The sequence below is a fragment of the Cannabis sativa genome, chromosome 2 (assembly GCF_029168945.1).
Source record: "Cannabis sativa cultivar Pink pepper isolate KNU-18-1 chromosome 2, ASM2916894v1, whole genome shotgun sequence".
Lineage (NCBI taxonomy): Eukaryota > Viridiplantae > Streptophyta > Magnoliopsida > Rosales > Cannabaceae > Cannabis > Cannabis sativa.
In genome coordinates, this window is record NC_083602.1 from 12,662,519 (window position 1) to 12,686,733 (window position 24,215).

The window sequence follows — 24,215 nt, forward strand, 5'->3', positions numbered from 1 at the left end:
ACTCTCTTCTCTCAAAAGATAAATGTAAAAAATGAATAATGGAAGAGGTAATTCGAATGGTTGCTCTCTAGGCTCTATTTATAGAACATAGAAACTAAAGAGGCAACGACAAGTTCGAATTAGCATCTGTACAAAAACTTTCCAAAAGAAACACGATCTGCTACATTAGATTCGGATGCTGACGCAGCAGATCTGACCAGAAACGGGAAACTTACTAAAATCGGGTCCGATCTTCTATCAATGCTTGATTCCTGCCAAAAACAGATTAGATATTCTGATTGTATCAAGATACAATCGAAATTAATAAGGAAAAGGCAATAATCAAAGTTTCCTTAAAAAAAGACAACTTTCCAAAAGAGAATTCCTTCTCTTTTGAGAAGTTTCCAACAAAGGAAAGTTCAGCTGAAAGTGCAACTTTCCAAACAAGGAAAAGAGCAACTACAATCCGAATTTATAAGGCAAGAAATCGAATATGAATGCATAGCAATCTTACCATAAATGGAAAAATTATTTTGTCAACTAACTTGCCAAAAAAGGACTTTACAGCCCCAATGGCTCCAACAAGCTGCTAACACCCTACAAAAGTTACTTATTGGAAGGTGTTCAGAATTATCAAGATTGCCGGAGTGGCTGCCAAAACTCATCTCACTTGAGAAGCTGGTGATTAAGGATTGTCCAAAATTGTTGTCTCTTCCTGATGGGATTGAAGGCCTCACTTCGCTCACACATTTGGAGATTGAAGATTGTGATGCATTACAGGAAGCATGCAAAAAAAAAGTAGGCCCGAATTGGCATAAGATTGCTCATGTTCCCAACCGTATTATTGGTAAAGATGATCGATCATCATGAGGAGAAGGAAGGAAGAGGTATGCATCTACTTTTGTTGTTGATGTATACATACATACATACATTACATACATGTTATCATGATTATACTCTTTTTTTTTTTGTTATGCTAATATATGTATATATGTTTGTGTTTGTGTGAGTACAGGATTCTCTGTTCGTTTAGCTAAAGTGATTAAGTTCATGAAGTTGGTGTCTCTTCTGTCAACATGTTCAACTAAGATTTATGTATTGTGATTACTTTTGGTATAATTTTAGTGCATGAATAATTGTGGTTAATATATTTTTCTATATGATTTTGAATAATGTAATTATAGTTATAGTATAGGAGACCTCGTGTATTATTAATCTCCTCCAACCATTCATAAAAATAAATAATAATAATCTCCTTCAACCCAAAATTTGGTTTTGAATCAGCTATGTACATAATTAAATTTTAACATATTTGGTGTCAAAATTTAGTAAAAATAATTTTAAGATGAAAATTAAAAGTGTTATAGAGACAAAGTGATATATTTTGAAAACAAAATATATTAATGAAATGTAAAAGTGTGAGGGTGATACTCTAATGTGAGTAGTACTTTTAGGTATGTTTGGTGTCTATAACTAAAAATATGTATATTTGAGACATGTTTAGTGTCTATATTAGTGTTTCATTTTGATATGCTTGATATCAAAATTAGTAAAATTTGAGTTGTGTGAAAATTAATCTTTTATGATTTAAGTTTCAAAGTTTAAGATTTTAAGGAGAAAAGTGATACTTAAAAGTGGGCACTATATTTTGTTAGCATGATTCGCTTGGAATCAAAAGTGTGTAGTTAACAAATCGCTTAATCTTCATACAAGATTAAAGCATGAATTTTTGGGATGGGACCTAAACTCTCTTATTGTATTCCTCATTGATGGAACATATATTAACAGTAGTAAAAATATAATCTTAAGTTCAATAGGTAATAACAAGTCAATAGAGTGAATTTGGGACTCAAATTGTCCCATTCATAAATGAGTACATATGGTGAAAATTGAAGGTTAAAATCGAAAGATTTTTTAATGGAGTTTAACCTTAGAAGTGTATAAAGAATAGTGAGACACTAAAATTCTACCCATATAGACTAGAGGCGGTGCCTCCTCTTTTAAGAATTGGAAGTATTCTCTAGAGAGTTCATGAATTAGAATTTTGCACATGGATATTAACGGTACAAGAGCGAGACATGCGGTCTCAAGTGAGCATTAGCAAGGGTGTGGGTTATTGCCAATTTGTACTAAAAGAATAGTGATTTAATGCTACGACAACTAAAAATTTATTAAATTTTGAGGTAACTACACTAAAAAAAATTAAAGTCAAAAGATATTTTAGTTAATGCACTTAAGCAAGACTTCTATAATAGTGTATATTTAGTCAATCAAAGTGAAAAAATATTATATTTTAATGTAATATTTTTGATTGATTAAATTTATGTTACAAAAGTTACAAGTTTGATATTAAAGAGATAATATTTAATTTAGTGGAGATTGTTATATTATTTATGAATAATATAATATATAAATTAAATATATGTAACATATGATAATATATATTAGTTGTCATTATTTTATAGCATGTGGGGAGTTAATTATTGCTATTAGTAACCTCCACATAGGACCGACTTTGAAATATAGTGGGTCATAGGAAAAAAAAAATTTGAGACCTTATTTTGAAAATAAAAATGTGGTATTTTTCAAAATTAGTAAAAATATATATATAATTTTAAAAGAGAAAAAAAAAAATTGGGCCAATGGATTAGGTGGGCCCTACGCACATGTTTAGCCCGCCTATGCCCAAGGTTGGGTCTCTCTCCATAATTATCACTAATATTAAGAGTGTAAAATTAGGTGTTACACGTCATAGTTTGGAATTCTTAAAAGTTATAGGAGTTACAGTTGTTGGAGAATGAATTTTATACTTATTTATTGAGTCTATAACCTCCATGGGAGGTTATGAGTTAGAATTTTAAATTGTTTTATCATAAATACTATATAAAAAGGTCTAAGATACTTATATTGAGAAGATTAAGTTTTCTATCAAAAAAACAATTTGCTAGAAAATCCTAAGGCTTGATAATTCTCAAAGTTGTTTCTTAAAGAGTTCCCTTAGTGCTTAGAGATAGAAAAAATAAGATTTTGGACAAAGGTGATAATATATTATTCAAGTCATGGTGATCCTCTTTAATCTACACTCAAGATTGTAAGTGAATGTATATATATATTCTTCTCTGATAATATATATTAATTATATAATATATTTTGTTCATATTCTTCTTCTATCTTCCTTATATATGTATGTGTGTATAGTGTATTGCTTTTGTAATATTTTTTTAATCAATCTTTTAGTCCTTCTATTATATTGCAATAGTGTTGTAATGTTTTGATTATCTTCCATTATAATAAAATCTCTAATATCTTCATCAAAGATCCACCGTCGTCCCCGATCAAAGATCGTCCTCCAATCTTTCAGCGACATGTAGGAATCGATTCTCATGGTGAGCCACCATAAACACCAAAAACAGTCTCTCGAACATGCTCATAACCTTGTACGCCAAGATCCAATGACATCTCTGTCTTCTCTGGTATTGGAGTTCTTCGAGCTCCATTCATAGCCGCAAATTTAGGATCCACAACGTTCGATGAAGTTAAGGGCGCCTTCTTCGACTTTGATGGTCCGTGAGCTACCATCATCGCCATACATCGAGCAGGCATCAATCTACTTCGATCAGATTTAACTTAACATCACTGTCGGCGAGATCGACGAAAGGCTTCTCCATTGGCTTCATGATTCTCACTTGTTCCTCAGAACTACCAATGAGATTTTCGACCTCCGGCGAAATAGGCACTGCCTGAGCTAAGGGAATCAAAGTTTTCTCAATTGATGAGTAATATAGCTCAACTCTAACATCTAATTCCTCTTTGAGATGCACTTTTATTGCGTTCAATTGAGCATCGACGAAACCGATACGCAACTCCATAGATTTCAATGTGGATCTCACAAATCCATGAAGCTCTTCATCAACCATTTTGCCGAGCTCTCAATGAAAGCATCAATGATAGATAATAGTTTCTTTGAGATAGGAAAATCCCCAAATCTTTTAGAAAGAATAAGCGTTTGCATTTTGCTCTGTATCAATCCTTGAAAAAGTGTGTTTACAAACCTGGTGCATTCTATAAAGAAATACTATTTCCTCTATGTGAGGTAAACTGTTCTTAACTTATCAAGTGGTTCCTTAAGCAATTATTTTCCTTGTTCGTTTTTTGTTTCTGACAAAATTATTTTCTTCAATGACAGTCAAAAACGTGCAATCTAAGGGAAGCTGTTATTATTGGGAGCATAATACAAAAAGTTTCTATTCCTCTTCTTCATTCAAGGTTTGTATAGATTTTGTGTTTTCAAAGATGTATAGAAGCATGTAATGCAAGTAATTTTCTAAGCACACTATTGATGTTTTAAAACAATGGTGAGCTCTTACATTAGTGTTGGCGAACCATACTTTCCTAATCTTTAGGAAGTTATATCAACTTGTGTTTTGTGATATTATTCGATATTTTAAACAAGCTTTTATATGCTTTTGTAGTGTTGCATTGTTGAAACTTACTGATATAGAATATTGTGGTACAACAAGGTACTCCAATATATTTTACACATTATATGTTAGAACAGAAGCATTGTATATTCTATAAGATGTTATCCATCAATGATTATTGATCTGAAATGTGTTCTACACCCACTCGCCAACTAATGATGAAACGTAACCTATTTGACGTTTCAAATTGCTCGAAAAATGTCTTGACATTGTTGAGTTAAAATACTTGCAGTTACTTTATAAAGATCCTTTTGGAGAAAAAGTATGCTCTTCCATATCGGGCACTTGATGCTCTTGTTGTACATTTTGTGAGATTTTCGGATGACACAAGAATTATGCCTGTAATATGGCATCAATCGCTGCTTGCATTTGTGCAAAGGTATTCAAACATTCAATTGGGTGTTCCAAGTAAGAGTTTGAGACTGGCAAAGTTATTGATTCTTTTACAATTGGGTGTCATTGCTTACAGGTACAAGAATGAACTGCAGAAGGAAGATAAAGTTAGCCTGAGAGCTCTTCTTGAAAAGCAAAATCATAAACTAGTGAGAACAATTATCTAAACTAGTTTCATTTATTCTATATTCAATTCTTTTCTTAACATAACTAAGATCGATATGTAATCATTTTCTCTGGTTGAATGTAGATTACTCCTGAGATAACCAGGGAGCTAAATAATAGCCGCAATCGGGGTGAGAAGGAGGATGATCTTATGCTAATTGATATCCTTTGTCTTACAAGTGCTGTTTTTTTTTTCTTTATTTGTTTTTATTTTCATAGTTTCTTATGACTAAATAATTTAGTTGTCCCTATAGATTCAATGGTGATGTAATTTATTGTTTCATTGACCTCAAACTACCTTCCCCTACTTCTGTGATCAATAAGACTATTGAAGAAGATAGGTTTGATATTCCAGAGGTTCCTATGGAGGAAGATTGATCAATTACTTGCAAAGGTATTTTCTTATAATCCATTCTTGTGTTTTTGGCCTCAAATCATTTTTTTTCTCTTAATGCCCTTTTCTCAGGTTTGCAAGGCTCATTGTGTTGTTGCAGCATGTAAGTTTTGTCGGAATTTAATCGTATATTTTGCTTTGCATCGAATTAAACCACATACTCCACTGCTTTTACTTGAGTTTCATTCTTGCGAACGTACTCACCGGTGACAGAGGGTGTCAAGGGAAGTACACCATTTTCTTTTTCCAGGGAGAAGATATAATTCTGGGATTTTATATGTGAAACGTTTGTGCAGCTGAGTGGATTTAGTTTATAGTTTATTTATTATTTTTTTCCCCATCAATTTCTAAGGTTTATTTGGAATGTGGATTTTTTTTTTTGTAGGAAAGAAAATGTAGAGAAATAAAAATGCAACATTTTCTTCTGTTGGATTTTGCTTGGATACAGTATGTGCAATTTCGTTTGGTGTTTGAAGTTATTTCAGTTATATAATATAAATTTACAAAAAATGAAAAAGAAAAACAGGAAAATTGTAGTAAAACTATCCGAGTTACAATTTATGCTATGCTTAATTTTACAGTTTTTTTTTGGAGCGAAATCAAACTTTAATTTTGTTTTGGTATTTACTATAGTGAGTAGTTAAATGCCAACTTGTATTGTTTATGTGTATACAAGTGTACATGTGATATAATTTTATTGGTCAGTACCATTTTAATTTTTTAAATATTATGAGTAAACAATTTCAAGAGAATCATGGAATATACACTATAATTAATGTTTAAACTTGCTTGTGCATGATAGCCCATTTCTAGCTGATGACTTGCTTGAAAGACTTTTTGATGAGTGCCCAGATATCAAAACACTCTAGAAACTCCATTCCAAGATCTTTTTCGACCAGCATCTTCATTAGAATCAAACACTAGGTATTAAGGTTATGAGGGCTTATGCAGCCAATGGGGAAACAAGGATTACCTGCCGCATATTTGATGAAATGCCTGTGAAGAATGTTGTCTTCTTTAATGTCATGATCAGAAAGCATTGTAACAATTACCTGTATGATGATGGTCTTCTTGTTTTTAAAACTGGATAATTACACATACCCTTGTGTCTTCAAGGCATGTTCAACATCCCATTATTTGTGGGTTGGGTTGCAAATTCATGCTGCTGTTGTGAAAATTGGACTTGATATAAATTTTTTTGTTGGGAATTGTCTAGTTTCCATATTATTGGAGGCACGACAAGTTCTTGATGAGATGCCGACTGGAGATGTTGTTTCTTGGAACTTGATGGTTGCAGGGTGTTGATAGATCAAAGGGCATAATAGTAAGAGTTATTACCTTTAATAAGAACCTTTGGTGAAACACTTTAATGATGAGATACTACACAAGTTGGACGATACAAATTGATAAAAAGATAAGATTACTGCAACTCATTTGGGAGGTTGTATGTAGGGTTAATTTTATGGAAGGTAGGTTAATACTTAGCTCTATAAAAGGAAGATTGATGGAACTCACAACACACAACTCAGAGGCGCAGAAGAGTCTCTCTTTAAAACTAACTCTCATTTCATCATTATATTGTCTAATACATCCTATTTTTCTCTCTTACACACAACCATCCCATCTCATCACTTCTCTTTTATACACAACCATCCCATTCCTAATAGTCTTTTTAATTAATCACACTTATCATTCACCAGGCTGCCTGTTTAACAAGCTTCGATAAAAGACTAGAGCTTGTTTGGCTGTGTTTTCAGTTTTTAATATTGTGTTTTTAAAAGTGAGAATAGAAAACAATTTTTTGTTATTTAAAAATTTAATAGCGTTTGGCGCAAATTTTTAAAAACTGTTTTTAGATTTTTTCTTACGAAAAAAATCAATATTTTAGCACCATACCATGACACTAACCCATCCGAGTTTAGTTTTGGGTATGGTTTCGGGTCTAGGAACCGAGTATGTGAGAAGAATATAAAATATAATATGTTAGACAAAAAAAATTGTTTTTGAAAATTGAAAACAACATTTCGATGTTTTCTCTTTTCTAGTTTTTTAAAATTCAATTTTTAAAAAACAGTTTTTAAAAATTTTTGCCAAACGACTCCTAATAGTTTTTAAAAACTGATTTCAGTTTTAAAAAACAGAAAACAATTTTTAAACTGTAAAGCCAAACAACCTCTAGGCTTCTTATTTAACAAGCTTCTATAGAAACTAGGTTGTTTATTTAACAAGCTTTTATAAAAATCATATTGCCTATTTTATAACCCTCTATGAAAGTCAGGCTGCCTATTTCACAACCTTCTATGAAAATTAGGTTGCTTATTTCATAACCTTCTATAAAAAAAAACTAAATGTTCACACCACCTTCAAACACGTCGACAATCCTTAGAGTTTCTTTTTCTTCTTACAAACATAATTATATTGTCTAATACATCCTATTTATCTCACACAAAAAAGTAACCTCATCTAGGTTACCACACTTGCCCAAAAATAGACAGTATTTTCTCTTAATCTTTACAATCTTTTAGATAAAGATGCAATACTGACTCCTTGCTACTGTAGATGTAGGCGAATAAAGTTTACTGAACTACATAAATTTGTGCCTAGTTTTATTTAAAGTAATATATATGATATATGTGTATATTTAAATTTATATATATTTATATAATATGTATATATTTAAAGCAATATATATTTATATTATTAAATGTTTAGCTAGAACCCCTGATCACTCATAATGCAAGGTTTGATGATGCATTGGAAGTTTGTGAAGAAATGGAGTCTATGAGGCAAAGACCTAATGTTGGAACAATGGCTAACTTAGGGGTGTTCATAAAATAGTCGATCCAATCCAATTCAATCTACAAAATGCGGATATTTGCACTTGTGCAGATTGAATGTTGATTGACATGTAAAAGTAACCGATCCAATCTAATCCACACATATTTATAAAAAAAAAAATAAAAAATTATACATACAATTAATATTTAAAGTAACAAAATAGTAATTTAAAAATCTAATACATATTACACAATTATATTTCTAAACTTAATAGATCAAATATATACTCCATTCTTAAATATAATTTTTTTTCTACGTACAATTTAAAAATAAATTAACAAGTTCTTTATACATATAATTTTTTTCTTGCTTTGAATTTGTTATTGGTTATTTTCTTTATTTTAATTTGTTGTTGGAGACATGAAACAATAATGTGTTTTATTTTTTTGCTAGTTATGTGGAAAAAATAATTTTTTTCATAAATATTAAATAATTTAATATAAAAAAGTAACCAATCTAAAATAACCGATCCAATCCGCACTTTTACGAATTGGATTGGATTGGATTTGAGCTATTGTGCAGATTGGATTGGATCCAAAATATGAAATCCACACTTTTTTTTTGAAGAAAAGCGTGCTGTTATATAACATAAAAATAGTTAGCAATATTATGAAATCCACACTTAGTGCGGATAAGATACATTATGAGCAAAATAGTACAGATTGGATTTGATGAACACCCCTAGGCTAACTAACACATCTAGTGTTTTAAATATAGGACGAGCTTTTTAACATAACACGAAATTGGCATGAGCCTGGAAGATGCGAGCACGACTAGATATGAAAAAATATGGGCTTGGGCACGATATGACACGGCCTATAAATTGGCACGAGACGACATAGAAAATATGTGATTAAGCACGACATGACACGAGAAGCACAAAAGACTTGACACATAAGCACGAATAGACTAGTTTGAAAGGCACGGCACGCGACAAGCGACAAGCGTGACACGAAACATTAAAAAACCCTATAATTTAATAATAATATATGTATTTGTCAATGATAAAATAATAATAAAATTTAAATATAACACTGAATATTATAATTCTATAATTAAAATTATTAAATTTTCAAAAACAAAAAATTATTAAAAATGTAAAACTAAAACTATATATTAATTTATTTATATAGCGTGATATAAAAATTTAAGATTTTATAGGTAAATATTTAAATTCTAATAATTTTAATTATTTTTTTATATGACTGCTTAAAATATTATTGAAGGATTACATAAATATAATTGAAACTATAAAATATACTTATAGTTTAGTAATTAACTTATTAATTGTAAAAAAGAAAATGCAAAAGTAAAACGCAAATTCGAGCCCTGATATGAAAACGAGCTAATCTGTTTAAGAAAAGTGGACTGATACGAACAAAGCACGGTACGAATCCGAGTAGAGCACGACATTAAAATATCGAGCCTACCCTTTGAAAATGGTGGCGCGGTACAGTAAGACCCATATAGGGCATAACACATCACAACCCATATTTTGAAAAGCACAGAAAATATGGGCCGAGCCAGTACGACGAGCACGAATTTACAACGGGAAATTTGAATATCTATGCATTAATTGGGGGATAATTTTTTCCCTAATTGAATACATATGAAAATTGAAAATATGTGACAATTTTATCTAAAACCCAATACTACCGCTCTCATAACTCAACCCCATCTCTCTCTCTTCCCCATCTCTCTCTTCTTCTATCTCTCTCGCTCTCTCTCAACCAACCGAACCACACCTCACCGCCGCCCAAAACCACAACCCCCAATCCCCCTCACCGCCGCCCAAAGCACTGGCCCCTCACCATCTCTCTCTTCGTCTATCTCTCTCTCTCTCAACCAACCAAACCACAACCCCCAATCCCCCACACCACCGTCCAAGGCGTCGACCCCTCACCACTGCCCAAAACGCCGCCCCCACACCACCGTCCACAACACCGTAAACACGCACCGACACACAAAGACCACCGGAGAAGAAGATGGTCCGATGCCGCGCACAAAGAAATTTTTTTTTTTTTGGTTTTTATGGTCGGGTCCGACGGGCCCATCGGACCCCATCGGACCCCATCGGACGGGCATCAGGCCCGACTTCAAAACCCCCCAAAAAAATGCCCATCGGACCCATGCATCGGGACCCATCGGACGGCATCGGGCCCATCAAACCCGACTTCAAAAACTCCCAAAAATGCCCATCGAACCCATGCATCGGGACCCCATCGGACCGATGCATTGGGGACCCATCAGACGGGGCATCGGGCCCATCGAACCTGACTTCAAAAACCCAAAAAAAATGCCCCCATCGGACAGGCATCGGGCCCCATCGGACCGGACCCCTTAAAAGCCCAAAAAAATTGAAAAAAAGAGTTTTTGAGAGGGGTCTTTTTGGGGTTTTGGAAAAGTTGTCATATATTTTCAATGTAGAAAAGTATTAGTTTAGGGAAAAAATATTAGGTATATGTAAGTATAGAATTTAAAATTTCCCTTTACAACACTGCACATCATCTTACAATGTCTCATACATTAAGAAGATGTTAGATAACTTGGTTAAATATTTGGTTTCATGGAATGCGATTATAACTAACTCAATGCCAGTTGAAGCAGTTGATCTATTTCTACAGATGGACAGTTGTGAAAAAGAGCCTGATGCAGTCACAATTGCCCTATTACTTGGTAGCCGTCTTCATCGATATGTTAATATGAAGAAATTTCGGTCAATATTATTGGAAAATGCTTTATTAGATATGTATGTATGCTAAGTGTGGTTGTTTAGAAGAAGCAAGTGAAGTATTTAATTAACAGTATGAAGTTTTAGGATTATTTTAGCGTCTGGAATGCAAGATTTGGGTATGAGTCCGGATTCTGTTGCTTTTGTATCAGTTCTATGGGCTTGCAGCCATGTTGGATTGCTCGAGGAGGGGAAGTACTACTTTAAGTTGATGATTTACAAGTATCAAATAGTTCCAGGGCTAAAACTATTCGTGCATGGTTGATTCGAAGAGATGCCAACAGAGCACAACAAAAGAGGTTGGGGGCTTTGTTGAGTGCTTGCAGTGTTTGCAACCAACATTTATGTGAAACCTGAGAGGTGGCAAGAGGTGACCACAGTTAGATTAATTATGAATTGAACTCACACCATTGCGTAATGTGTCATACACTCCAACCAACTAAGTTATAAATATTTTCTTTCAATATACTTAATTTTACTTAAAATAAAACTAAAGTTCGAGGAGTTGAGGAAGAGTTGGATGTATTTGTAAGAAAAATGAAAGAGATTGATTCAGCTCTCCATGATGTAGAGGAGGAAGACAAGGAGTGTCAACTAGTTATTCATAGTGAAAAGCTTGCAATTGTTTGTGAAATTATGAATTCAGAACTCAGAATTACAAAGAATCTTCGCGTTTGTGGGGACTGTCATACTGTAGCGAAACTGATAACCTAAATGAAATTGTTGTAAAAGACACTCATCCTTTCCACCATGTCACCAATGGGTATTTGCTCTTTTGGAGATTACTGGTAAATTTCATCATCATATAGAGTAGTATTTTCAATTGGATTACATTAGTTGATTGGAAACTTGAACATGTTTTACTCACACTAATTTGTTGATGTGGAAATTATTTATTTATTTTGTAAAAATTTAGATCTTTTCATCTGTTAAATTGAGGAACATTGATCATTGAACACCTGAGATTGGTTGTTTTTTTCTCTCACCAATTTGTTATTTGCTTAATAACAATTTGAGATATTCAAACTATTAGGATTTAGGCTTCACTTGTTAGTTACTGGTTTGTACTGTTTTATAGGAAGTAGTTAATTCTGTTAATTAACTCCTTATCCTTTCTTTTCTGTCAGTAGTTAGTTAAATATAACTAACTTTAGCTGAATATTAGTTGGGTAGTTGGGTGTCCCTGCAGTATATATATTGCCCTATTTTTCATTTCTGTATCATCTGAATCTTGCAATTCAATAAAATGATTTCTCTTTCTTTTCTTAATACAAACTACAAGGAGTTGAAAAAAAAAAAGTATGAATCCAAAGGCACATAGTTAATGAGTGAGAAGACTAGCATCTTATATTTTGAGCCACTTGCCTAGATGAAAAGAGAAGTTCAATTATGTTTCAGTCTTAACATTTTTCTGCTTTATTATTTATTAATTTGAATTGAAATAAATTGCAGGTAAAAGGCATATATAATCCAGACTTCTTATGGGACTTTTATGTGTAGTAGTAATTCTCTTCATTTTAGATAAGGATGTCTTGTTCACCACAGTCAATGGTAAAAAATAGCTTGATAATTTATAATGGTTAGATCAAGCTAAAATAATTAGAATAGGCCCTAGCACGAAGTGTGCAGATGGAGTAGGGCTTTCATTCTTCCTATGGAAGAAGGAAGAAGAAGTACTCTGAAAGATACTGAACAAAGGTGCTGTCATAAAATGAAAGTAAATTTTTTTACTTTTACTTTTTTTAAAAAAAAAATAAAAATGTGTTCTGTAACCACTTTTATTTTTTAATTTTAAAAACAGAAAATAAAAGTGTGTTCTGTAAAGTTTATTATTATTTTTATTTTATTTAAGTTGGGTCTAAGTCCAGAGTCGGATTCGGGTTCGAGTCCGAGGCCGGGTTCGGCGGCAGGGTCGTGGGAGGAGATTTGGGTTCGGGTCTGGTCTAAGTTTAAAATATTGAAAGTCATTTTTTTTGTTTTTAAAATTTTGATTCTCAATTAAAAAAATTGAAAAATGAAAACAGTTTAATAATTTTATAGAACATGTTTTTGGAAAATATTTTCACTTTTTCAATTTTAAAAACTGAAAAAATATTTTTGAATTTTTTCATAGAAAAATATTAAAACATAAATATAAAATACCAATAAGAAGGATATAGGAGAGGCTAATAATTTTTTCAATTTTGGTATGCGTACCTTCCGTATAGATAATTAATTTGATGTTTGTTTTTTATGTAATTATTTTCATATTTAGGTATATATTTGAAAAATCTCTTAATAAAGATACTAGTGGATGAGAAAGATCCAGCTTGTGGATGAGAATTATAGCAAAGGGAATATCTCTCTCTCTCTCTCTAATCTCTACTGCTTCAATGTCTCAACACTCTACTGCTTTGATAATGGCAGATCTAGCTTACATCATAGCTGGAAATGTCTTGGACAAACTGGGTTCTCTTGCTTATGAAGAGGTTAGCTTGGCATGGGGAATGAAAAAAGATCTTGACAAGCTTAGGCTAATCACATTAGCCATCCAAGATGTGCTCCTGAATGCTGAAACTAAGCAAGAAAAGAATCCACAACTCAAAAACTGGCTCAATTACCTTAAGGATGTGTTCCATGATGCGGTGGATGTGCTCAATGAATTTGAGTGTGAATTACTGAGGAGACAAGTTGTCAAACAACATGCCTCTTTTGGTAGAAAGGTATGCCGTTTCTTTTCAGGGTCCAATCCTCTTGTTTATCGTTTTAGTGTTGTTCATCGAGTTAAAGAGATAAGACAACAATTAGATGAGATTGCTAAGAATATGGAAACGTTTCATTTGATCAAAACTCAGCTGAATGTGGAACAAAGCTCTCTCGTGTTAGAGAATAGAGTGATGACTCACTCCTTTGTTAACCCTTCGGATGTTATTGGTAGAGATCGTGAAAAAGAAGAGATCCTAGATATGATATTGATGGATGATAACAAAATTGAGAATCAAATTCCTGTGGTATCTATAATGGGAATTGGGGGTTTAGGAAAGATTTCACTTATCAAATCAGTTTTAAATGATGGGAAAATTGATGAAAAGTTTGATTTGAAGATTTGGGTTTGTGTATCTTTAGATTTCAATGTCATTACACTAGTGAAAGATGTTATTATGAGTGCAACTAATAATGAAGCTGAGATTAGTAAGTTGACTAATTTATAGTAGTTGCAAAGACCCTTGAGTGAGACTTTGAAGGATGACAAGTTTCTACTTGTGTTGGATGATGTATGGAATGAGGACCCTTTTAAGTGGCAGGAATTTGCAGAGTTGTTATTTGTGGGTTCTAAAGAAAGCAAAATTATAGTGACAACACGAAGTAGTAAAGTTGCTTTAATCATGGGTGGAACAGAACCTTATGAATTGAAGGGCCTACCTAAGAAGGATTCTTTGTCTCTGTTTTTCAAGTATGCATTTTGAGGTGAAGAAGACGCATCAAAATATCCAGAACTCAAAAGAATTGGTGAAGAAATTGTGGAAAAGTGTAGCGGGGTTCCTTTGGCATTGAAGACTTTGGGCAGTCTCCTTTGGTTGAAGACTAAAGCTCATGAGTAGAAAACAGTAAGAGATAGAAAATTTTTGGAGTTAGAACGAGAAGAAGGTCACATTTTACCCGCATTACGGTTAAGTTACAATGCAATGTCTCCATCTTTGAGACAGTGTTTTGCTTATTGCTCAACTTTTGAAGAGGATAGTTTGACGTTGAGCATTGATTTGATTAGTATTTGGATGGCACTTGGAATCCTTCCTTCACCTAAAAACAAAGAGGACCTGGAAGTTATTGGTGACTCATGCTTTGTAGAGTTGTGCAACCGATCTTTATTTCAAGTTGATCCTGATGAAAATTATTTTGAAATGTGGCAAGAGTTTAGAGGGCATGATTTAATTCACAACCTTGCATGCTCAATAACCCAAAATGAGTGCTCAATTGTAAATTCCAACGACGATAGAGAGATTTTTGATACGGTAAGATATTTAAGAGTTGTTATCAATGAGAATAACTTAAAAAAGTTGAGTAAGCTAAAGAAAATAAAGAGTATTCATGTTAAGCGTACTGGAGATGAGAAGAATGAAGTTGTGCAGTTATTCCTTTCTACATGCATCTCAACATTCAAGCACTTACGAGTGTTTGATTTGTCAGATTTATCTTTTAAGGTGTTGCCTAATTCAATTGGGACCATGAAACAGTTGAGATATCTTGAATTGAGAGATAATATAAATATGAAGAGACTACCTGATTCCGTTTGTAAACTGCAAAGTTGCAAATTTTGATTCTTGATGGATGTGTGGAGCTTGAGGAAATACCCAAGGATATAGGGAATTTGGTAAGCCTAAGGACTCTTTGGTTAACCACAAAACAGAGCTTTTTGGCAGAGGGTGGAATTGGATGCTTGAAGTCTCTTCGTTTATTGGTTACTGGTGAATGTAAAAATTTGAGATCCTTGCCGCATGACTTGATAAATTGCACTCCATTACGTTCTCTCTTAATAGGTGATTGTGATCAACTCAACTTGGCAAGTGAATTTGTTGATAAAGATGTTCAGTTGAGCCTCCACACATTGCTTATTTTTGAATTACCAGAGACAACTGATATGCCCCAATGGCTCCAACAAGCTGCTAACTGTTGGAAATATTTTACCAGGATCTAGATTTACTACCAAGTATGTTTCATTAACATCGTAATATGAATTCTAAAACAATGAAATAAACACATATAAAGTTTAGTAAACCTTACATTGGGTGCAGCAGAATATAATGACTCCTTCCATTCAGATCTCTAGCCCTTGATTCCATTCTGTAGCAGAGCATAATCAAGATCTGAATTTGGATCTCTTTCTCTCCTTCCTTTGATGCTGATTCTCCTTCTTGTTGTTTGGATTCTTCACAGTCTTACACACTATGATTGAGATACCACTTGATGTGTGTGGGCACTACTCTATCACTTAGGGTTCGAAATTCAAGAGAATAATAAGAAGATAATAGGGGCGGCTATGGCTTTTCTCTGAGAGAAACAATATGCAAGTAATAGTTTCCTGAAGCCAACACTTTCTATTTGTAGAATGCCATCTAGGTTTAGGTTAGAATTGTATGGCATTAAAATAATAAAAAATATAAATGGTAAACCCTTTGCATAGTGGCCGTCCATATAAGGGAAATGGGCCTCACTTTGCAACTTTTCCATTTTGTCATTTTTCAATCCCATTTTCTCAAAAATACCAATTTTCCAATTTAACCATTTAAATGCCAATTTTAATTATTTAATAACTAAAAATTAATTATTAAATAATATTGTCATTTAATATATTTATTAATTTAGACATATAAAGTCTCTTAATTAATAAATAAACCTAGAATCTCTTTTCTTTACAATTTTGCCCTTGCTTAGTGAAAATTCATAAAGTAGACATAGTCAAACTTTAGAATTATAATTGATTAATCAAAATTAATTAACTGAGTATTACAAGCAGTATGGTCTCAACTAGTATGGGGACCATGAGCCTATATTAACCGAGCTTCCAATAAGTCGAACCGAATTTACCAAGTAAATTCCCTAACTTATTAATTCCTTATTGAATCCACACTTAGAACTTGGAATTGCACTCTCAATCATATAGAACGCTCTATATGTTCCACAATATAGATACGCTATTAGTTATCCATTGTTATAATCCTAATTTGATCAATGACCCTCTAATAGATGATCCACATTGAATAGGCACCAAATTACCGTTACATCTTCAATGTATTTTATCCTTAAAACACCTAGCTCTGTATAAATGATATTTCAACGAAGTGAAATGAGATCTCCACCATTTATCTCTGTTTAGCGAAGCTCGAAGGATATCATTGTTTCACTTCTAAATTCCTATAGAAGTTATAGTCTCCATATTTATGGTACCGCTCCCACTCAATTATACTATCATGTTCCCAAAATTTACGTATCACCCTGACCCAAAAGTAGGCTTAACTAACAAATCAAAGAACATGTATAATACTTTTGAGATCGAACCTAACCATATCAGGATTAAGATCATTTGATCTAGGATCAATGAGTGATATTGAATTGAATAGATATTACGGTAAATTTTAATATATCTAATCAAAGTTCAATATCGGTCCATTCCGATGTATACTCCATACATCCGATACTGGTAAACTTTGCCAATGCCCTGGAAAGGACATAACACTTATCTAAGGTGTAAGAATACCTATCGTTGATTATCATGTCAGTCTAAATCCAGTGAACTGACAAATCAGGGAATAAACTTTCGAACCTATAATTAAGATTATATTCCACTGTGCTGACGACACTATAATCATTAACAAATTCATATGTTTTGGACTTAAATAGAATTCATACATTATATATATATCATCATGAAATAAATCATGTGAACCATGCAACATAAAGTGTTATTTTTGATCTTTATTAATAAGTAAATCTGATTATATTGAAATGGGTTTTATTTAGGGCACAAAACCCAACAAACTCCCACTTGCACTAATATAAAACAAAATGTGCATTTCAAATAATCTAAACACCTTGATATACAAATCAAGTGTAGTAGTAGTATACTCCTCGTAATAGGATCTGATAGGTTGAATTAACCACAACCTTTTCTCCACCATTACTCTTCCTTAATCACAAAATCCTTGATAATGTGAAATTCCTCTCTATATGTCTACTATCTCGGGATACTGGATTCTATACTTTTGGCAACTACTTTTGGTTAATCATGAAATAATACTAGTAGTTAAGACAAGTTGGAACGGTGCCACAAATGTATAGAACTTTCCTTAGACTGAATAAGTACCTTTCCTGCAACTTTAACATTCAGTCTCTCTTTGGTAGACCTAGAGACTTCAGATCGGTTTTTACAGTTCTCCAAAATCATTACTCCACCCCCAGAGTAATCACCATCTTATCAGAAGACTTTCTAGAACAAAGGCAAGTCTCGAAATATGATGTGGTGTAGTCTAAGAGTTTTAAACACACCCTTATCGACTAACATATAGTTCCTATTCTTAATCTTGAGATTTACTTGATATTCTTCCAATGTTCCTCTACTAGATTAATCTGATACCTACTCATTACTCCCACTCAACAGCAGGTGTCTGGTCTAAGGCATACTAAAGCATATCTAAGACCTCTCACTATATATTTAAGAAATTATTTCATGGATTATCTTTTCTGGAATAGTTGAGACTTTTCCTTAGATAAATAAAATCTATGTCTAAGAATTCGAGAAGCTTCTATAGATTGCCATTAGAAAATGCTTCAGCATCTTACTAAAGTAAGTTGCTTGCATTAGAGTAAGTAATTACCAGGTCTACCACAAGCCATAGGTTTAGATAAACTCAAACCTATAATACTAGGAACAGGAAGTTTTGTTAAGTCCGTTGAATAGACTTATTAATGAAAATCTCCTTTTTATGTCCTTGTAATAGAAAACTTTAGGTTACTCCATGTAAATGGATCAAACCATAGTTCTCTTGGCTTTTCTTCTTAGTTTCTTATCTTGACAATCCATTACTTGTTTAAACTCACAATGAATTTTAATCACTAGTGTCTTCCAAGTCATAAGAAGAGTTAGTTCCTTGAAACCCTCCCACTACGACAAGGTACCGTGAATTATGTCTAAGAAAACTACATGGTATTGACCTCTTCGGTTGTGTCAAGACAACAGAGGCAGTGGTATCATCTTGTATCAAATAAGATGATAGAACACTTATGGAATCAAAAAAATATCTCCTTTATTTGCTACTTTATTTTCAGACTTAGTCATTTTCTTAGAAAAGTAGTATTTGTTTAAACAAACACTTTCTTATCTAATGACTATGGAATGTTCCACCCTTAATCACTTAGAATAGCTAACAAACATGCAAACCATGGTTAACAGTTCTAGCTTTTCTTAAGATTTCGATTTGGTCATCCATGAATCTAGTAATGATTTACATTAAGTATACAACCATTGCATCATTCTGAAATTGTATTACCATAGAAGGACTTAGGCAACGACTAGTAACTAATCAACAATATGCAAAACAAATTTTTTGAGGATGTAAGTTTGGATATAATTCAAAAATCAAATTAATGATCTTTGAACTGCATATCTACTAACTATTTCTCCACCCCTATCAGTTCGCAAGATCTTTAACCACTTACCTTAATGGTTTTCCACCATTGCTAGAAATTCATGAAATTTTTCAAACATTTCAAATTTCTTTTGCATAAGGTAAAATCTAGAGTGATCGTTTTAATAATACAACGAAAACTCATATCCACCCCTGAATGTACATCCATCTGCGAAGGAGATGAACTTACTTTCAGTAGATATAGGCATATTAACTCTTTGCAGAGAATGATTTTGTCAAAACCACTATGAACAAGATACAAATGCCATAGATTTAAAAAATATGTGGTTGTATCTTTTGATGACTTAGGTTTAGTTACATCAAAGAGTTCTTAGAATAGTCCAAGTGGATTCTGGTCACAGAATACTAAACTCATATTCCTCACTATCATGCAGTTTGAATCCATTGATAGAAAATTGTTCTTAAACACTTGTGAAAGTGTAACTGTATAACTAAAATTCAAACAAAAATATGTAAAATAATAAAAAAAAAATGTGTAACTTACCGAGGTAATTCCCCAAAAAGAAATTAATGAAGATTGAATGAAAATTGTCTCACTTAATAATTAAAAGGCTAATTAGTAATTTTTGCCCCTGAACTTTGACATATACCAAATCATACTCCCCGAACTTTTTTTGTCGTTAAAAATTTCCCTTGAACTATTGAGATTGTTAGATTTAAGGACTTTTGACTAATTTCATTCAATTTTACTGTTTCAGTGATTGTTTATGTACTAAAACATGCTCCCCAGACTTTGATATCTACCAAATTATGCCCCTCAAACTTTGATATGTACTAAATCATGCCCCCTGAACTTTCATCTATGTTAGAATTTTTTTACTAAAATTAGACAAAAGTCCTTAAATTTAACAATCTTAATAGTTCATGGGGAATTTTTAACGGCCAAAAAAGTTCAGGGGGCATGATTTAGTACATGTCAAAGTTCGGGGGGAAAAATTGCTAATTAACCTAATTAAAATATCATATTTTATCTAATTTCCATACAACAATTAAATTTTAATAATTTTCTCTCAAAAAAAATTAAATTTAAATAATTAAAATTTATTATGGAACACGACAATTATAGCAATACTTTATTTTATTTGTATATTGAGAAGTGATAATTACAACTTCCTGTTATAATTTTTTAGTCCATTTCTATGCCCAAAATCACATATCGAAATATTTTTTTTCAAATTTTTTTAAACGATATTAATTATAGTTATAATATCATCCTTGTAAATTTTTGAAAAATTCTAAATACTTTATAGTATCGAAGATAAAGAATCTCATATTTCAGTCTACCACGCGTGTTTAAACAACTTAATTTTGGCACTGTAAACTATTTGAAAATTTTCAAAAATTTACAAGATTAATATTATTACTATAACGGATGCTACCACAAAAAAAAAAAATTAAAAAACAAATATTCCAGCTCGTACTTTTAAACACAAAAATTAACTAAAAAATTATAATAAGAGATTATCAGTACCACTCCTCTTTTATTTTTATTTCAAAGAAAAAGTAGAAAGAAAAATTATTGTTTTTACTTTAGTTTGTCCAAATTAAAACACACAAAAAAGGAAAAATGTTATGATTAAGGCAATATATTAGTTAGTGCAGTCCAGCTTAGCTTGTGAATGAGAAAGACTCAAGTCAACAAGTGAAAAGCATACAACTTTATTCTGCTCTCTCTGCTCTCTACTGCTTCAATTTCTCATCTCTCATGGCAGATCTAGCTTACATCATAGCTGGAAATGTCTTGGACAAACTGGGTTCTCTTGCTTATCAAGAGGTTAGCTTGGCATGGGGAATGAAACAAGATCTTGACAAGCTTAAGCTAATCACATTAGCACTCCAAGATGTGCTCCTGGATGCTGAAACTAAGCAAGAAAAGAATCCACAGCTCAAAAACTGGCTCTGTCACCTTAAGGATGTGTTCCATGAGACAGTGGATGTGCTCGATGAATTTGAGTGTGAGTTACTCAGGAGACAAGTTGTCAAACAATATGGATCTTCTGGTAGAAAGGTATGCCGTTTCTTTTCATGGTCCAAGCCTCTTGTTTATTATTTTAGTGTTGCTCATCGAGTTAAAGAGATCAGACAACAATTAGATGAGATTGTTAGGAATATGGAAAAGTTTCATTTGATCAAAACTCAGCTGAATATGGATCAAAACCCTCCAAAGCATGACAATAGGGAGATGATGACTTACTCTTTTGTTAACCCTTCAGATGTTATTGGTAGAGATCGTGAAAAAGAGGAGATGATGGGTATGGTATTAAAGGAGCAAGCTAAAGAAAGTAAGAATCAAATAATAGATGTTATATCTGTAATTGGGATGGGAGGTTTAGGGAAGACCACACTTATCAAATCAATATACAATGATGATGCAATTAAAGAAAAGTTTGATTTGAGGATTTGGGTTTGTGTGTCTCTAGATTTCAATGTCACTAGATTAGTGAAAGATATTATTATGAGTGCAACTGATAAGAAGGCTGAGATTACTAACTTGACTAATTTAGATCAGTTGCAAAGATCTTTGAGTCAGATTTTGATGAATAAAAAGTTTCTACTTGCGTTGGATGATGCATGGAATGAGGATCCTTTAAAGTGGCATGAATTTGCAGAGTTGTTATTTGTGGGTTCTAAGAAAAGTAAAATTATAGTGACAACACGAAGTAGTAAAGTTGCTTCCATCGTGGATGGAACAAAACCTTATGAATTGGAGGGCCTACCTAAGAAGGATTCATTGTCTCAATTTTTCAAGTATGCATTTCGAGGTGAGGAAGAAGCATCAAAATATCCTGAACTCCAACAAATTGGTAAAAAAATTGTGAAGAAGTGTAGAGGGGTTCCTTTGGCACTGAATGCCTTGGGAAGTCTACTTCGGTTGAAGACTGAAGCTCGTGAGTGGAAAATTTCCAGAGACAGCAAAATTTGGGAGTTGGAACGTAAGCAAGGTCATATTTTGCCTGCATTGTGATTGAGTTACAATGCAAATGTCTCCATCTTTGAAACAATGTTTTGCTTATTGCTCAACTTTCAAAGAGGATATTTTGATGTCAAGCTTTGATTTGATTAGTATTATGATGGTACTTGGAATCCTTCATTCACCTAACAAAAAAGTTGAGTTGGAAGATATTGGTAGATCATACTTCCTAGAGTTGTGGGGCACGTCTTTCTTTCAAGCTAATGATTTTAGTGATGATGATTTTAAAATCAACCAAAATTTTAGAGTGCATGATTTAATTCACAATCTTGCATGCTCAATCACTCAAAGAGAGTGCTCTATTGTAAGTTCTAACAGTGGAGAGATTTCTGATAGTATAAGATATTTAAGAATTGTTATCAATGAGAACAACTTAACAAAGTTGAGTAAGTAAAAGAAATTGAGGAGTATTCATATTGAGTGTACCGGAGATGAGAATGATGAAGTTGTGCGGTTATTCCTTTCTACATGCATCTCAAGATTCAAGAACTTGCGGGTGTTTGATTTGGTTGGTTTATCTTTTAAGGTCCTACCTAGTTCGATTGGAGCCATGAAGCAATTGAGATATCTTGACTTGACCAATAATGAAAAGCTAAAGAGACTCCCCGATTCAATTTGTAAGCTGCAAAGTTTGCAAAATCTGTCTTTTTGGATGTGAGGAGCTTGAAGAATTACCAATGGAAATATGTAATTTAGAAAGCCTAAGGGTTCTTGGATTAACCACAAAGCAAAGCTTTTTGGCAGATGGTGGAATTGGACGCTTAAAGTCTCTTCGTTTCTTGGGTTTTAAGGGATGTGAAAATTTGAAAGCCTTGCCACATGACTTGAGAAATTGTACTACATTACGTGTTCTATTAATACTTAATTGTAAAGAACTCGAGTTGGCAAGTGAATTTGTTAATGAAGATGTTCAGCTGAGCCTTCAGACATTTGCGATTGATGAGTTACCAAAGACAACGGATCTGCCCCAATGGCTGCAACAAGCTGCTAAGACCCTACAATATCTACATATTGAAGATTGTTCCGAATTAGCTACATTGCCCGAGTGACTGCCAAAACTCATGTCACTTGAGAAGCTTGTGATTAGGGATTGCCCAAAATTATTGACTCTACCAGAGGGGATGGAAGGCCTCACCTCCCTCACACATTTGCTGATTGAAGATTGTGATGCACTATAGAAAAGATGCAAACAAGGACAAGGGAAGGATTGGCAAAAGATTGCTCATATTCCTAACCTTTCTATTGATGATTATGATGGTGATGATGATGAGAAGGAGAAGGTACACTTCTAGTTTTAATTAGTCACATTTATTACTGATCACAGTCACATGTTAAATTTTTATATATGAAGACTCATAAAAGTATATGAAATAATTTAGGCAAAATAAGTCATTTCAATAATAACATTTGGCTTAAACCTATCACATGGATCATTTTGTCAAGTATTCATGATGGTGTATTCTAATAAAATAATGGTACTAATGTTTGTTGCAATCTTAATTTTTTAGGAAAAATCATTAAAAAAGTTTCTATATTTATAATAGAGAGGAAATATTACTTTTGTTATATGTTTATAAATGTAGAATATGTACACATGTAGAATATATTTTACAATGAATATACGAAAAACACATTTTATTTTATTTCATTTTTCTTGAGCTAATTAATAGGTATGTTTGTGTGTGCATTGTGCAAATTTTCCCTTTGCCCCAGGAGTAAATTTGTTTTGCTGAAGTCTACCATTAAGTGTAGGAAATTTGTTCAATAAAGACATTTTCTGTGTATTATTTTATTTCGTTTGGGTTTTTAAGTGATGTTTATTTTTTTTTTTCAGTTATTTCAGTTTTTTTAATATTAATTTACCAAATTAAAAAGAAAAAAGAGGATATTTGTAGCAAAACTACTTAAGCTACAATTTCGGCTATGCTTAAAATCACAATTTTTTGAGGCGAAATCTTTCAAACTATAGTTTCATTTTGGTATTTACTATTCTGATGGTGACCGGTTAAAGTTTAAACTTGCTTGTGCATGATAGCCCATATCTGGCTGATGATTTACTTGAAAGAGTTTTTGATGAGTG

General features: G+C 32.7%; 4 protein-coding genes and 1 pseudogene across 4 annotated transcripts; all 5 read left to right on the top strand.

The window, feature by feature from the left end:
* The first annotated feature begins 3,875 nt into the window (after positions 1–3,875).
* Positions 3,876–6,356, top strand: LOC115720270 (bystin-like). The gene is made up of 8 exons (XM_061109150.1): positions 3,876–3,880; positions 3,973–4,072; positions 4,166–4,245; positions 4,452–4,499; positions 4,693–4,839; positions 4,930–5,002; positions 5,104–5,202; positions 5,343–6,356. The coding sequence occupies exons 1-8, from the start codon at positions 3,876–3,878 to the stop codon at positions 5,394–5,396; spliced, it is 606 nt and encodes a 201-aa protein (XP_060965133.1). The 3' UTR covers positions 5,397–6,356.
* Positions 5,470–8,250, top strand: LOC115720269 (putative pentatricopeptide repeat-containing protein At3g49142; annotated as a pseudogene).
* Positions 8,251–10,841: 2,591 nt separating this feature from the next.
* On the top strand, positions 10,842–11,695 carry LOC133034127 (putative pentatricopeptide repeat-containing protein At3g49142). The gene is made up of 3 exons (XM_061109152.1): positions 10,842–10,999; positions 11,150–11,241; positions 11,478–11,695. Exons 1-3 carry the CDS (start codon positions 10,842–10,844, stop codon positions 11,693–11,695), a joined length of 468 nt encoding a protein of 155 aa, XP_060965135.1.
* A 1,658-nt stretch (positions 11,696–13,353) lies between these two features.
* LOC115720268 (putative disease resistance protein RGA4) lies at positions 13,354–14,427 on the top strand. Its single transcript, XM_061109153.1, has 2 exons — positions 13,354–14,070; positions 14,176–14,427. Exons 1-2 carry the CDS (start codon positions 13,354–13,356, stop codon positions 14,425–14,427), a joined length of 969 nt encoding a protein of 322 aa, XP_060965136.1.
* A 6,303-nt stretch (positions 14,428–20,730) lies between these two features.
* LOC115721393 (putative disease resistance protein RGA1) lies at positions 20,731–23,695 on the top strand. The gene has a single exon (XM_061110093.1). It carries the CDS (start codon positions 20,870–20,872, stop codon positions 22,127–22,129), a length of 1,260 nt encoding a protein of 419 aa, XP_060966076.1. The 5' UTR covers positions 20,731–20,869; the 3' UTR covers positions 22,130–23,695.
* Positions 23,696–24,215: the final 520 nt, after the last annotated feature.